Source organism: Dasypus novemcinctus, chromosome 17 (assembly GCF_030445035.2).
Source record: "Dasypus novemcinctus isolate mDasNov1 chromosome 17, mDasNov1.1.hap2, whole genome shotgun sequence".
NCBI lineage: Eukaryota > Metazoa > Chordata > Mammalia > Cingulata > Dasypodidae > Dasypus > Dasypus novemcinctus.
The window spans coordinates 85,786,290-85,799,872 of NC_080689.1; the positions used below are offsets into that span (position 1 = coordinate 85,786,290).

Sequence of the window (13,583 nt, forward strand, 5' to 3'; positions counted from 1 at the left end):
TGGGCCATATCTTCCTGTTTCTTGGTGTGGATTATAACTTTTGGTTTTGTCATGACATCTGGCTTACTAGAGTATTTATTCTGGGTGCAGTTTTTCTCTTAGGTTCAGGCTTCCTGCCCTTTCTCCCTTGTTGGTTGTGCAATAGGATTCAAGGATGTAGTTGGTGTTACAAGATATGGAGGCTCAAGCTGCCCTCATTGCATTAGGTATCAAGGAAGCTTCTCCCAACTTTCTCCTTTGCCAGGAGTAGGGACAGAGTCACAGCTTTGTGGAATAATACAAATTGTGCAGGCCTAGACTGCAGCTGCCCAGAGAGACTAATGAAGCTTCACACCCTTTCTCCATTGCCTTGGGTAGGGGTTAGCTGCAAGTGTGGGCAACAATCTATACAATTCAGGTCCAAAGATGACCACAGTTGCCCTGGTAGAATTTTGATTATTCAGTCTTTGCCAGTCAAATGTACCTGTGGTTACCTGGATAGGCTTGTGCAGTGTCTGCCAGCATCCTCCGTGCAAGAAGTTGGACTGAAGACTGGGATAAGGCTGCAGGGTGATCTGGGTGAAATAAACAGGTTCCTACAGTCTCTATGACTTTTGTTCAGCCAGGTTTCCACTCATGCTTGGTCGGGGTCAAAATGGAAGGCAATGGCCTCTTTCAGACTTCAACAGTTTCAATCTTTAGATGTTCTTAGGGTTATACTTTAGTGAGCCAAATTTACTAATCAGTACTTGAAAGCGGTGGCCAAACATCTTCTCCTCCCCTGTTTTTGGGAATGGAGCTTCCAATTCCAGCCATAGAATTGCTCCTGGGCAACTTGCATTGCCAACATTGGGTGATCAAATGCCTCTGAGACTTGGCCAGTAATTTCCTAGAGAGGCTGCCACAGGCCCCACTTCCTCCCTGTAGAGGTGGGGTTGGAGCCTAGCCTAGAACTGCAATATGGCCTGGATGGAAGGAAGCTGGTCCCCACTGCAGTGTGATTTTCAGTCCTCCCTGCTTCCTCTCTGCCAGGTGCAGAGTTAAGATGCCAGCTACTGGCCTCTTTCTCACTTGAACAATTTCAAACTTTAGCTGTTCTTAGGGTTATATTTTTGCCCACTGAATTTACTCATCAGTAGCTGAATTTGGGGCCCAACTGTCTTTTCCTCCCCCATATTTTGGGAGTGGAGCTTTCAGTTCCACCCGGAAAACAGTGGCCAAACTGAAATCAACATATTTCATTGGCTGAGCATCATCCCTTATAACCTCAGCATTCTTCAATGAGTATAGTATATTAAGGCACTCAAAATTACTATTTGATGGCAATAAGAAATAGAAATTGTTACCTAAATTAAAAAAACAAGGTAGAGTAGCAAATCAATCATCTTTCGTGCCACTGAAAAGAAAGGCTTGGATGTCAAAGGGTCCAAGGAAGGAAAGAGTAAGGGAGGAAAATGACTTTCCACAGGGGAAGTTTTGCATATGAAGAACCAAGGATTTAAATTGTGGGAAGGACCAGACTAGGAGGATAATGGGGGAGAAGGAAAGAAGATGATAAATTTTTAACCATTAAGGAGATACAATGAATAGAGAATCAATCCACAGGGTGTAAATTTTACAAGACCCTAGCCTAGAGGGTCAATTCACCCTTTCACTTGAACTTGCCAAGTGAAAAAAAAAATATTTCTATGGCACAGTCCCCTAAAGGATGTGATTTCTCAGACAGATGGAGGAAGCAAACATATTCAAGTCTATTAGTGGAGGAAGCAGCTGGTGCTACAGGACTCATTGCCCTACCGCCCTGGGGAGGAGGTTTGTGTTCGAGGTTGAAGCACTGTGGGAGGAGAGCTCTTATCCTGCTGACAGTAATAATCTCCCAGATCTTCAGGCTGGAATCTGCTGATGGTGAGAGTGAAATCTGTCCCAGACCCACTGCCACTGAATCGATCTGGGACCCCAGATGCCCTGTTGGATGCATCATAGATGAGCAGTTTAGGAGCCTGTCCTGGTTTCTGGTGGTACCAGGCTAAGTAGCTGCTAACACTCTGACTGGCCTTGCACTTGAGGGTGACGGTCTCTCCTGCAGATGCAGCCACAGAGCCTGGAGACTGGGTCATCACGATGGCCCCACTGGCACCTGCAGCCAGAAAAGAACATAGAGCATACATTCAATCACAAATGGATAAAATATGTATCTAAACGTAGGTTTTCTTATTTATCATATATATTCAGATCTGCTTTGGATGAAATGGTTTGCTCTCTCTGCATGTTAAAACAGTTCTCCATATTTATGAATATAATTTTCTTCTAAACTTCTCACCTGAGGCCCAGAACACCAGGATGATGAGCAGTTGGGAATGTGACATCATCTTTCCAACCTGTATAGTGCACTGAGGTCCCATCTCCAGGGAAACTGCATTAATAGAGCTCTGAGCAGACAACCAAGTCCCTGAGGAGCATATGCAAATCAATAGAGAGTATAAAGTCAAACGAACATGTGCAGTGAGTTGTAAAGACAATAATGGAAGGAGATAAAATATCATGACCACAGGAAATGTAACTACATGCCTGCAAAAGGCAAGAAATCAACTTAACACTACAATTTTTAACAATATTCAGCACAATTCAGAAAATGAAATATTTTATCAGCAATTGTACTCTTTCAAATCAACTGCACCCATCTTGGAAACAAAATGAATTTGTAATAAAATACATGCACCTATAAGTGTAATATCAGATCTCAATTAAATGTTATAAATATGGTGCCAAAATCCTAGGTGGATTATACTCATATCATTGGATAGATTAAGATGTAGTGCACGTATGGTGTATCTATCTCAGTCTGTTCTAAATTTTAAACAGATATTTGAAGCTCCTCTCCAACATACCAAAGGAACCACACTTAGTATATCCAAAACAAGTTCTCTGTATTGCCCTTACTACAATATTACGCCCAGAAATGAGTCACCAAATACGTACAATTCATCCTTATGACTGTAATTTAAATTGATCACTTTCTAAAATCACTAATGTAAGGAGTAGCAGACCTGAAGTGTAACACCTCCACCTAGTGGTCATAGGTAAAATGGCTTCAGTTCCCAAGGCCTGATAGAGCACTTCTTCATTTATTCCTACCCAACAATATTGATACTTTTAGAACTATGCAGATAACAATATCATGAACACTTCTATGCAAAGGACATTAAATTATAAACAAGGAGAATGATTCATTTTATTGGGAGGTTGCACAGTAAACAAGTAACATTTCTGTAGCCATTTCTAACCTGCTTCTTTGAGATTTCCTCCTCTGAGCTAAGCTGTTACTCAGGAAAGGTAGGGCCATGTGAACCTGGTCCATTTCAGGATCAACCCTATGCATGAACAGTCAGAGGTAAGAGAAAATTTAGGACACTTTCACAATTATATGAATAAAAAATTCTTCCACTATCATGACTATAATTTTTCCTGCAGACTTTTTCCAAAGCTTCTAAGAGGTTTTCCTTGATGGGGAATGTCCTAAGGCATATATTGTTCTATTTCTAATTAATAAGTTCATTTCCTGTAGTTTTTCTCCTTATGAGCACTTTACCTTAGGAGCGGGTCCCCTCCAGCATTCAGGAATGGTGCTGCAGATGCCCACATCATCAGGGAGGGCATTCCTTCTCATCAACAATCCACCCTGTTCTTAGACCACCAAATATCTGTGTTTAGAAGATGTTAATAATTAATTCAGGTTTGTTCTTTACACCCATGTATTTTTTCCTCCTCTTCCATGAAGTTGCATTTAATAAACATTCTTAAGTTTACTTATTTTGCTTGAATTTTTACTACTTAATTGATAGGTTTCCTGCATCAGTGCAATATAATTGCCTTCACATTCTTGCATACATTCAAAAATTTAAAGTCACCATGGATGACAGGATGATAAAACAGGATGTGTCTTGTGAAGGGTAACTGGCTCAGAGGGCTCCACCTAAAATGTGAAGTAAGGAAATGTTGTCTTCAAGTAGAGGACAGTTGACCTAATGCGTGAATAGAGGAGGGGGCTGTCCTTCAAAGCCCAGGGAAGAGCACTTCAGAAAATGAACAGGACTTGGGAAAAGATGGGACTGGATATTTAATAAAGACTAAAGAAACAGTGTGAAAGCAGAACGGCTATGATCCAAGGGGAATATTAATTCGATGAAAGGTTGGGGCTTAGGTTATGTACTATGACAATCCATGGAAAAAGAGTTAGAATTAATTTTTCATTTCAGCAGGTACTTCTGGGTCATTTTACAAGTAATAACACTCCAAAGATGCACACACAGTAGAAGCCACTAATGTTTCAGTGCAGCTGGGAAACTAGCTTTTCTATCATCTCCTAACCTGAAGTCATATAATGATTAAAAAGTGAAATTTTCCAAATGCTCTCCCAATGCAAAAGATCCAATTTAAGCCCAATCAATCTTTGGTAAATGATTTAAAAAGAGCACATTCTGTTAAGTAGAATTCTAAAAAAGCCTGGGACCTCCTGCCCCTGGTATATACACACCTTCTCTCAATTGTTGAAACATTATTCAGGTGCTGCTGTGAAGTGATTTTGCAAATATCCTTAAAGCTGTTGACTTTAAGAAGGGGAGTCCATTAAATTTTGCTCTACTGGTCAGAGAAAAAGAGCCCAGAGAAATTAATAAATAATTAATATTTGCAATAGAAGAATTCATCTGAAGTTGGTTGTGGAGTTCCAGGGGACCATGTGACAAGGATTGTGGGCAGGCTCTAGGAGGAGAGAGCTGACAGTCAGCAAGGACATGGGACCTTAAAACTGCCACCTGAGGAACTGATTCTGACAAACCCCATGAGCTTGGAAGAGAACTCTGTGCTCTGAACAGAAGGCAGCCCTATTTAACCATGTAGGAACCTGAGAAGAGAATCATCAACATTGGACCCAGACTCCTGATCTACAAAACTCTGACCTAATAAATTGTTTATTAGTTATGAAATGAGTGAAAAGTGATATGTGTGTGTGTATTAAAATGAACCACATGCTTAAAAGGGAAGTCATAAATCCAGATACAAGAGTTATCATCCCATTTAGCTCATGGTTGAATGATGCTGACACATGTCTCTTCTCATGAAATGTGCTGTGTTTTATGCCCCTTTTAACCACATATTATTCCCTGATGTGTTACCAAATCCACAGGGTCAGAGCTAAATACTGTACTATGAAATAACAGGTAAGAGCAGAACTAGCTTTGAAGGTGGTCAGGATCTGTCCCCTCTGTTTCCATGGCCATGTTCTCTGACAACTGAAGAAATTCTAGACAGGGCTGTTGGTAAGAGGCCAGTGCACTGGGGACATCCCAGGTAGACCTGAACCAAGCTGCTGTCTTCACATTTGCTTAAACCCTGGAGTGCTTCAGATTCCTAATGTGAATGACTCCTTCCTTCTACATGAGACAGAATGGTAATGTTGCATTTTGTCTTGATCTAAGCAATAAATTCTCTTGTGCTTCCATTTATTTAGAGTTTACAATTCTACATGTTTTATTAATTTTGTAAATTCTTGTTGTTCAAATGACCAAAAAAATCTTAATTAATTATAGATAAAATCAACTTAGCAAGTATATTTTCTGGGCTCAACTTGCCCTTCCCAATGAACTTACCAGGGGTCAGTAAAGCCAAGTGCTGCTGTTGCAGACATGAAATCAGGCTGATCAATATATGACACATGATTCACATGCAGCTAGATCTAACATGCTTCAGGGTTCTCAAACAATTCTACATTATCTATGGAATTCATTTTCCCCAATATAGATACAGGGCCCCAGTGAATGTGCTCAATGAGTTTGGGCATGAATGGATGAAAGGAATGTGTTAGCAAATTCATAATATGAAGGCAACATTAATCTTTAAACTTGAAATGATGAGGCTTGTTGCCAAATGCATACAATATTGATGTACAGAATAAAATATGATGCTGTTCCCTTAAGATGGGAACAATGCATTAGCAGTGCCCCAGATATTTTTCAGTAAAAGTTACACAATATTCCTGCAACAGATTCATGGAAACCAAATGCATGTGGTGACCTGGATTGGAACTTGGAAGGGGCACAGGATAAGAATAAAAAATTAGGTACACCTGAATGAAGTCTGGAGTATAGTTACTAAATTTGTATCAATGTAAATCTCTTAGTTTGACAAATGCACCACGATTATGTAAGATGTTAACATTAGGGAGAAGTGGGCAATGGTGTGAGGGGACTCTCTGGACAGCTTCTACAACTTATATGTGAATCTAAAATTATTCAGAAATAAAAACATATTTAACAAAACATGAGAAGAGAGATCTCAGTATAGCTGAGTGAACATTGTATTTAACCAAGTGAGGTCTGAAATGATGAAGTCATGCAAGATAATCCTATTCTAAAGCCAGACCCCATCTGCAGTGACATTAAAATGCTTGCTCCAGACATTCAGCATCTCCCATGACAAGTGAGAGCTGCACAACTTGAGATAGTGACTTTTTGACTCCTGATTTTCCTCACCTCATTGGACCCTTTGTTCTAAACAAGCGTACTTTAGAGCATACCCTTCAACCAAGGTATGTGTCCCAAAGGTAGGCAAAAATGTTTTCTCAGGGGTTCATGGCCAAGAATAAGTTTAATGGAATATATTTCTAGATCTATATATTCTGATCAGATTCTTTCTTAAATTGGATCTTTCAAGAACAGTCAAGTTGTGCTGCTGATTCTCCTTTCCCACCTCATGTGCACGATCACCCTTAACTGCTTTAATAAGATAAGTGAACAGTCACTCATCTTACCATAGGCATTTCCATGGGATCCAAAAAAATATATACAGCAAGAGATGAAGGAATTTTTCAGAGATCCACGTGGGTCAACATTCAGAAAGTGAATAACTCTAGAAACTGGCAAATCTCCTGCGGTGCCAAATATTTCACTCAACGAACTGAAGGAAGATCTACTTGAGTTGTTACACCAAATACTCCAATTTGCAATCAGGAAATTTCAAAATTCATCGCTTGAGTCCACCTTGTTTATTCTTGTCTCTTCTGTCTTTTAATAACAACCTGTTTGAAAACTTTCCATTCACTAATTGGATCTAGCTAAACAGTACAAGCTGGAATGTCCCACTTTTTTGAATAAAGGGATTAAGATTCACAACTAATTTTGAATATAATTTCAGAAAAATTTGCATGATTTCTTTACAAAATGTTCATTAACATAGAAAGCACCTTGATTACTTTATGCATTTAAACAAAGGCTCAAAAATTTTTGGAAATTAACCTATAATTAGGAAAGAGAGAAGGTGTGGAATGGATTATTTTGTTTTTATTCAGTATCAAATTGTCTAGGTCCCTATTCAATTACTCTGTGTGTGCATGTGTGTACAGATATCTGTGTTTAGACATATATATATGTTTTTAATATATACATATTGTAATATTTATGTATATAAACATTTGTAAATGTTGATCACTATAATTTCTCTTTGGGTGAATAGAATAACACAGGTTTCTTGGATCAAAGTATAAGAAGTTTCTACTAAAATCAAATAAAAGAAAATCTCATCATCTTTGCATTCTTAAATTGGAAAGAAAATTATTCTTACCACCACATTTTTGCTTTGCAGAAATTTGTCCTATCATATCCACACACACGTAGATCAGTTTTCTTCAATATTGAAGTTTTTATTTAATTTACAATAGGATTAATAAGAGGAGACATTGGGCCTCCAGCAGAATTAATTTTAAGAACCTTTTTCACTCCCCTTCCCCCGGAATTGATGCCCACAGAGAACCTCAGAATGTGAAATCGGGTCACTGCAGATGGAGTTAGTTAAATTAAGATGAGGCCGTCCTGGAATAGAGGACCAAATCCAGGGGCTGGTGTCTTTCTGAGGAGGGGACGTGGAGACTTGGAGTCACGGAGGAGGGCGGTGTGAGGACGGGCAGAGAGGCAGGTGCTCCCACGCCAGGCACCGCCCAGGACTGGAGCCCCCAGGCATGGAGGGACTCTCCTCGCAGCCTCGAAGGGCCCATGCTGATGACACCAGAATTTTGGACCCTCACCTCCAGAACTTTGAAGAAGATGCCCTTGGCTTTGCTGGTATGCTCTTGTAGGTGTGCACGCTGTCCAGGTGCACCCAGGCCCACTAGAGGCAGTGCAAGTGCACTGGCCACAGCAACCCCAGGTGCCAGCCAGGGTCAGTCCCAGAAGTACCTGCCTGTGAAAAAGTCTCCTCCAGTTTTAGGCCACTGTGACAGAGTCACCGACATGCCTGAGGAGCACATCCTAAGAGTGGGATGCTGGATCTCTTCTCTCGGGTCCCACAGGAGGGGAGGCTTATCTGGTGGCGTATTGGGGACATAGATTCCTGCACGCCCTGCAGCTGCCAGGTGCCCACTTCATCCTTCTGGGGAGCCCGGAGCACAGGGGGCGCCCACCAGCTCTTAATGGTGTGGCCGTATGATGTACTGCGGGGCCGCAATGTGGCTCAGCCCAATGCCGTGGCCAAACTTAATGACTGCGACCAAGAGCTCATTCATCTAGAAAGATACTAAAAATATAATGAAAAGTGAAATCGGTATTGGTACTAAACTATTTTCTAATGGAAGCATCTGAGGTCATTGATGGAAAAGAGACATCATTGAACTGTTTGCAAAAACCATTCTTTTTCTAATGTAGAAAAAAAGTCACTTTATATTTCATACTTGCACAAAAACCATGAAATTAAAGATAAGCAAAATTAATTTAGAAGAACCCCCATTTGATCTAAATGAAATCTCACATGTCAGAGATACTTAAATAAATCCTCAGCAGATACATGTGGTAAATTGGTGTTAGGAATAGTGCTATTAAAAGTTTCCCTGAGATACAGATGCTAGTATTCTGCCACTGATGTGTGTTCTGGTTTCAATGAGGTTAACCCTCATACCATACTGTAAATTTCAACAATCCTTTAGTGCAAGTTATACTTTTGTTATCTTCTACTCTTTGTAAAAAGGATCATTGAGATCTTCCTTGTGGCCCAAATGTGGCCTTTCCCTAAGTCAAACTAAACATGTAAATTCATTACCTACCTTCAATGGAGGAAACGACTCACAGGGATGAGCCTCCCTGGTGGTGAGGGATTAGTACTGAGCACCAACTGGCAATGCAAGTGGAAAAAGACCTCAACCAAAGGGGGGAAGGGCTAAAATGAGTTTATATGGTTAAGAGACTTCAAAGTGAGGTGAGAGGTCATTCCAGAGGTTATGTTTATGCACATTGCCACAGGATCTCATTGACAGCCCAAGTAAATATTGCCTTAAATAGCAGGGCACATGGGACCCTGAAGACATCCAGATACTAGAAGCAGGGCAAGCAGCTCAGCAGTTTGGTGCCCTGACACTGAGCCCTACTTTGGAAATTATACTCCCCAGTGTGACAGAGATGGACTCAGTTTCCCTAAACATGGCTCTTCTACCCCTTCTATTTGAACCTAGAGTTAGTAATAGTGCTGATAACTGTATGCCCAATAGACAAATCTTTGGACTGTCCACGTGCCAGTTTTAAATGTTTATCTCAACAATTATGAACACCTACTTTCGAGGTTATTGGAGTCACCCAGGACAACTGACAAGGAGATGATGATGGACAATGAACATTTCAGGGAACAAAGAGTGTCTGCCCCTGCAAGCAAGATAGTCCCATCCATCTGCTCCATGGGCTCTAATCCCACTGTCAATTGGAGGGAGAGTGGGCATAACCTTCCAAGAATCCTCAGGATTGGAGAATGAATAATGGACTAGAGTAGTCTTACTGGTATTCTACTATAGATGTTCTAGCAATGGAAGAAATTTTCTTATAGATTTGGAGGCACTGGACACAGGAATTTCTGAGAGGAGGGAGAGGGAAAAACAGGTGTCCTATGTGGGCATTTTCAGGATCTGGGAATCATCCTGAATGACATTGTAAAGACAAATACAGGCCATTGTATATCTTGTCATAATTTACAAATTTGTGCAGGAGATAGTGTAAACTACAGTGTAAACTAAAATTCATGCCAAGTTGCAGTGTTCCCAAATGTGTTCATTAATGATTAAAAATGTACCATGAAAATGAAGGAAAAATGTACCACAAAAATGAAGGAAAATGTGGAAGGGATCAGGAGCAATATATTTTATATAACATTTATGCAATATAAATATTTTTAAAACTTTTTAAAGTACAAAAAAAAAGAAATGAACCCATTTTAAAAAAGAAAAATATTCATTAATTTTTGCTTTTTAGCACTCGTTTTTCTTTTTTTTTATTGCTTCCTAAAAGGTTTTTGAGAACAAAAGGCTGGAGGGAAACAATAAAATAGTAACAGTGGACCTCATACACTGAATGACAGAGCAACTTTAGCAAGAGAATTTGCATTGTCCTTTTTTACTTCCATGACAGGAATCCTGTGTCTCTCCTCCAGCAAATATTGTACAGTTGAGTAGTCTATAAGTTCCCATGTTTACCACTATTTACACCAAGTCCAACTTGGCATATTCGTGCATCAAGGTGGATAGTACAGACGAAGGTAGTGTACCCAAGAGAATGGGGGTTTTGAAATGCATCAAATATTTTATGTAACATCTTCTGAGACTAGATGGAGTTAGTTTTCCCAAGATGATCAGGAAATGGTGAGGAACACAAGTATGGTTGATACAGGCCTCTCTCAGACTTAACTACAAGATAGATACAACTCTGTTCTCTGCACTGGAATTTCATTTACTAAGACCAGAACTTAAGCTAGAAGCAAAAACATAAACTAAAATCAAAATTATTTTTTAATTATACCTATTAATGACACTTTCTAAGCAATAAAAAATCTGGAACAAATGTTAAAATGCAAAGTACACTACAACAATTCATATAAAGATAGAGTTTTTTAGGCATTCTTGAAGAGAGAATGTTGAGGAATAAACAAAAGAACTCAATCCCTGAAATTTCACCAATTACATAGTCAACTAAGATCATCTTGGCATCTCAAATTAGCTGAATATCAGAATCAGGAGTCAAAATGATTGGAAGTATGAATCTTGAGCCACATTTGGCCAACCATTCAGAATTTCCAGAACTAGAGTTCAGGAATCTGTTCTGAGCGAAGTCACCAAATTTAGAGCCTGTCTGCACAAGTCCATGAATGGGCATTTAGAAACTAATTCTGCAACATATAAGCTGTCCCAGTGGCATCAAGGACAAAATTAAATGTTTTGGGGAAGATTTTATGAAGATTGAGATAAATAGAGCATAACATGATCATCTTCATATTTATCTTAAAAGCAAAGAAATGATAACCTGGTTAAGGATTGAAAAAATGTAGATGTGATTCTGAAATTAAAGATCAATCTCTGACTTTATTGTGATCTTGGCAAAAAGCAGGAATGTGCAGGGTATTCAATAGAAGACCAGACAAAAAATAGGTTACATCAGAAACTAGAGGATTATGAGATGTGAGGATATATTTTTATTATCATAAAGACACAGGACACAATACACTGAGGAGGAAAAGGTACCTGTAGATCCTGAAAATGAAGACAGTGCCCAAATGTGGTCTTAGTGCCAGGCAATGCTCACATATTTTACATGTATAGACTCACTGAGCCTCACAACAATGCTAAAAAAGAAAAATGAAACAATTTGTATATCCTTGTACCACAGAGTGGTAAAGTAGCTTCAATTTCCAGGACTAGGAAGTGCCAGAACTATAAACATAAACATCATACTTTAGGGATCAAATTCAGAGAGAAATCTGTACTCATTTATTGGTAGATATAATTACAAAATAGAGTGGTGGGTAGTAGGATTATGAAAGAAAGAGATGATTGCCCATCTTTTGTGTCTTGCTTTCTTTTTTTAAAATAAATCAATTTTATGGATATATATCAATAAAGCATGAATCCATCCAAAGTGTACAATCAAACGTATCTGGTATAAAGCATATTTAACCTGATTTTTGCATATTGATCATGTAGCTAAACATTCTACTGAAATTGTTTAGTAACTCTAACTGGAAATAAATATTCATGACCATTGTAGACTTCATTTCTGTAACTGGTCACATGGCTAAAGTACATATTCATCACTACCTCCTTCCACTACCTATTCCATGTTCCCTTCACCCTCACACAGCACCTCAGTTGGCCATGTTTCTTTGCCTGATGGGGTGACTCAAGCCTTTATTCCTAAATATTCTGGGCCATTGATAGTCATGCCTCGGTTGACTAGTTGCAGTTTTCCATTGACTTTGGTCACAGAGCACAGTCATACTAGGAGGTGCCCTAGGTCATCTGCATCCCAGACAAACTCTTCCTGACCACCATTGTGTAGTAGCAGTCCTTTTCCTCTTGATAGAATCAATCACCCCAGCCAATACTGTAATTCACTTCTTTCTCTTTTGATTCAGATGCATGAAAAGACCAAAGTGGGGAGGCTGCAGTCTTACCATCAAGATCAATGGAATTATGTTTGTGTTTCCTGGTGGAAGCACTCCTCCTTTTGGGACAAAGACCTGAAGACCAGTTGAGCTTAAGGTTGCAGGGACAGGAAATAAAAACTTTCCTGGTGGATCCCTGGGGTAACAGGACTGGCGCCACTTGCATTTCTACCGCTTGATTCTAGGATTGTGAATTCCAACTAGGGGAGAAATAGCACCATAGAGTGAATGTTGATTTAGAGCATACAAAGTTTCCTGGAAAGCATCGCCCCAGTCCTGCAGGTACTGTCACCTAGTTGAAAAGCTAAGTGAGCCCTCTTAGGATCAATACACTGAAATGGAAGAACCCTGTATTTTGTTGGGTTTATCTCCCATTCTCTCTCATCCAAAAGTCAGGTTATTCATTAAGAGCCATTATTATAATCCTAGTACACAGAAGAATACCAGGCCTGTAGGAGATTGCCACTAGTATTTGCTTAATAAGAATGTGAATGAAAAGATAAATAAATAAATGATATAAATCAATTGTGCCAACTATACTTCAAGTAAAACAGAATTCTAAGCAATAAATTAATGATTAATTTTAGTTTTTTTTACTATTTCAGAAATTAGCAGAAATGAAAATAGGTTAACATAGCCATAATATTCAAGGAGAAATACATTTTGATAAAGAATAATGCTGCCAAATATGAAAAATAATTTATGGATTAGTACTCTTGAATGCAAAGAATAGTAAAGGAGTGGGTTTTGCTAAGCAAATATGAAAGTACAAAATGAATATTGTGTGGCTTACAGATCTGATCACAATTTGGGGCAGCATAGGAAATGTGCTGCTAGTTAGATGACCTTAACACAGTCTGGGACATCACAAAAAGGGAAAGACATGATCCCGCTCCTATTCCATCATGGCAGAGGATTCCGTATGAAATATTTTAGACTCAGAAATGCATATTAGAAAAATTACTACATGTTATGCCCAAACTGTGAGAATCTAGCAACTGTAAATAAATTGTCAAATGCAATTAATGTTTTCCAACTTAGTGTTGTTAGAGAAACCAAGAAAAAGTATGACCTCTTCCCATATATAAGTAAGTAGAAATAGAACCAGCAAGATGGTGGCAAGTCAGGAGCTCCTAGAGTCA

The 13,583-nt window shown here is 39.2% G+C and overlaps 1 gene segment (V, D, J or C); it reads right to left on the bottom strand.

Annotated features, from left to right (window-relative positions):
- Positions 1–1,772: 1,772 nt before the first annotated feature.
- LOC131272949 (immunoglobulin kappa variable 3-20-like) lies at positions 1,773–2,382 on the bottom strand. The segment is given in 2 exon segments: positions 1,773–2,116; positions 2,300–2,382. Coding segments are annotated over 2 exon segments (426 nt in total).
- Between the last annotated feature and the right edge of the window lie 11,201 nt (positions 2,383–13,583).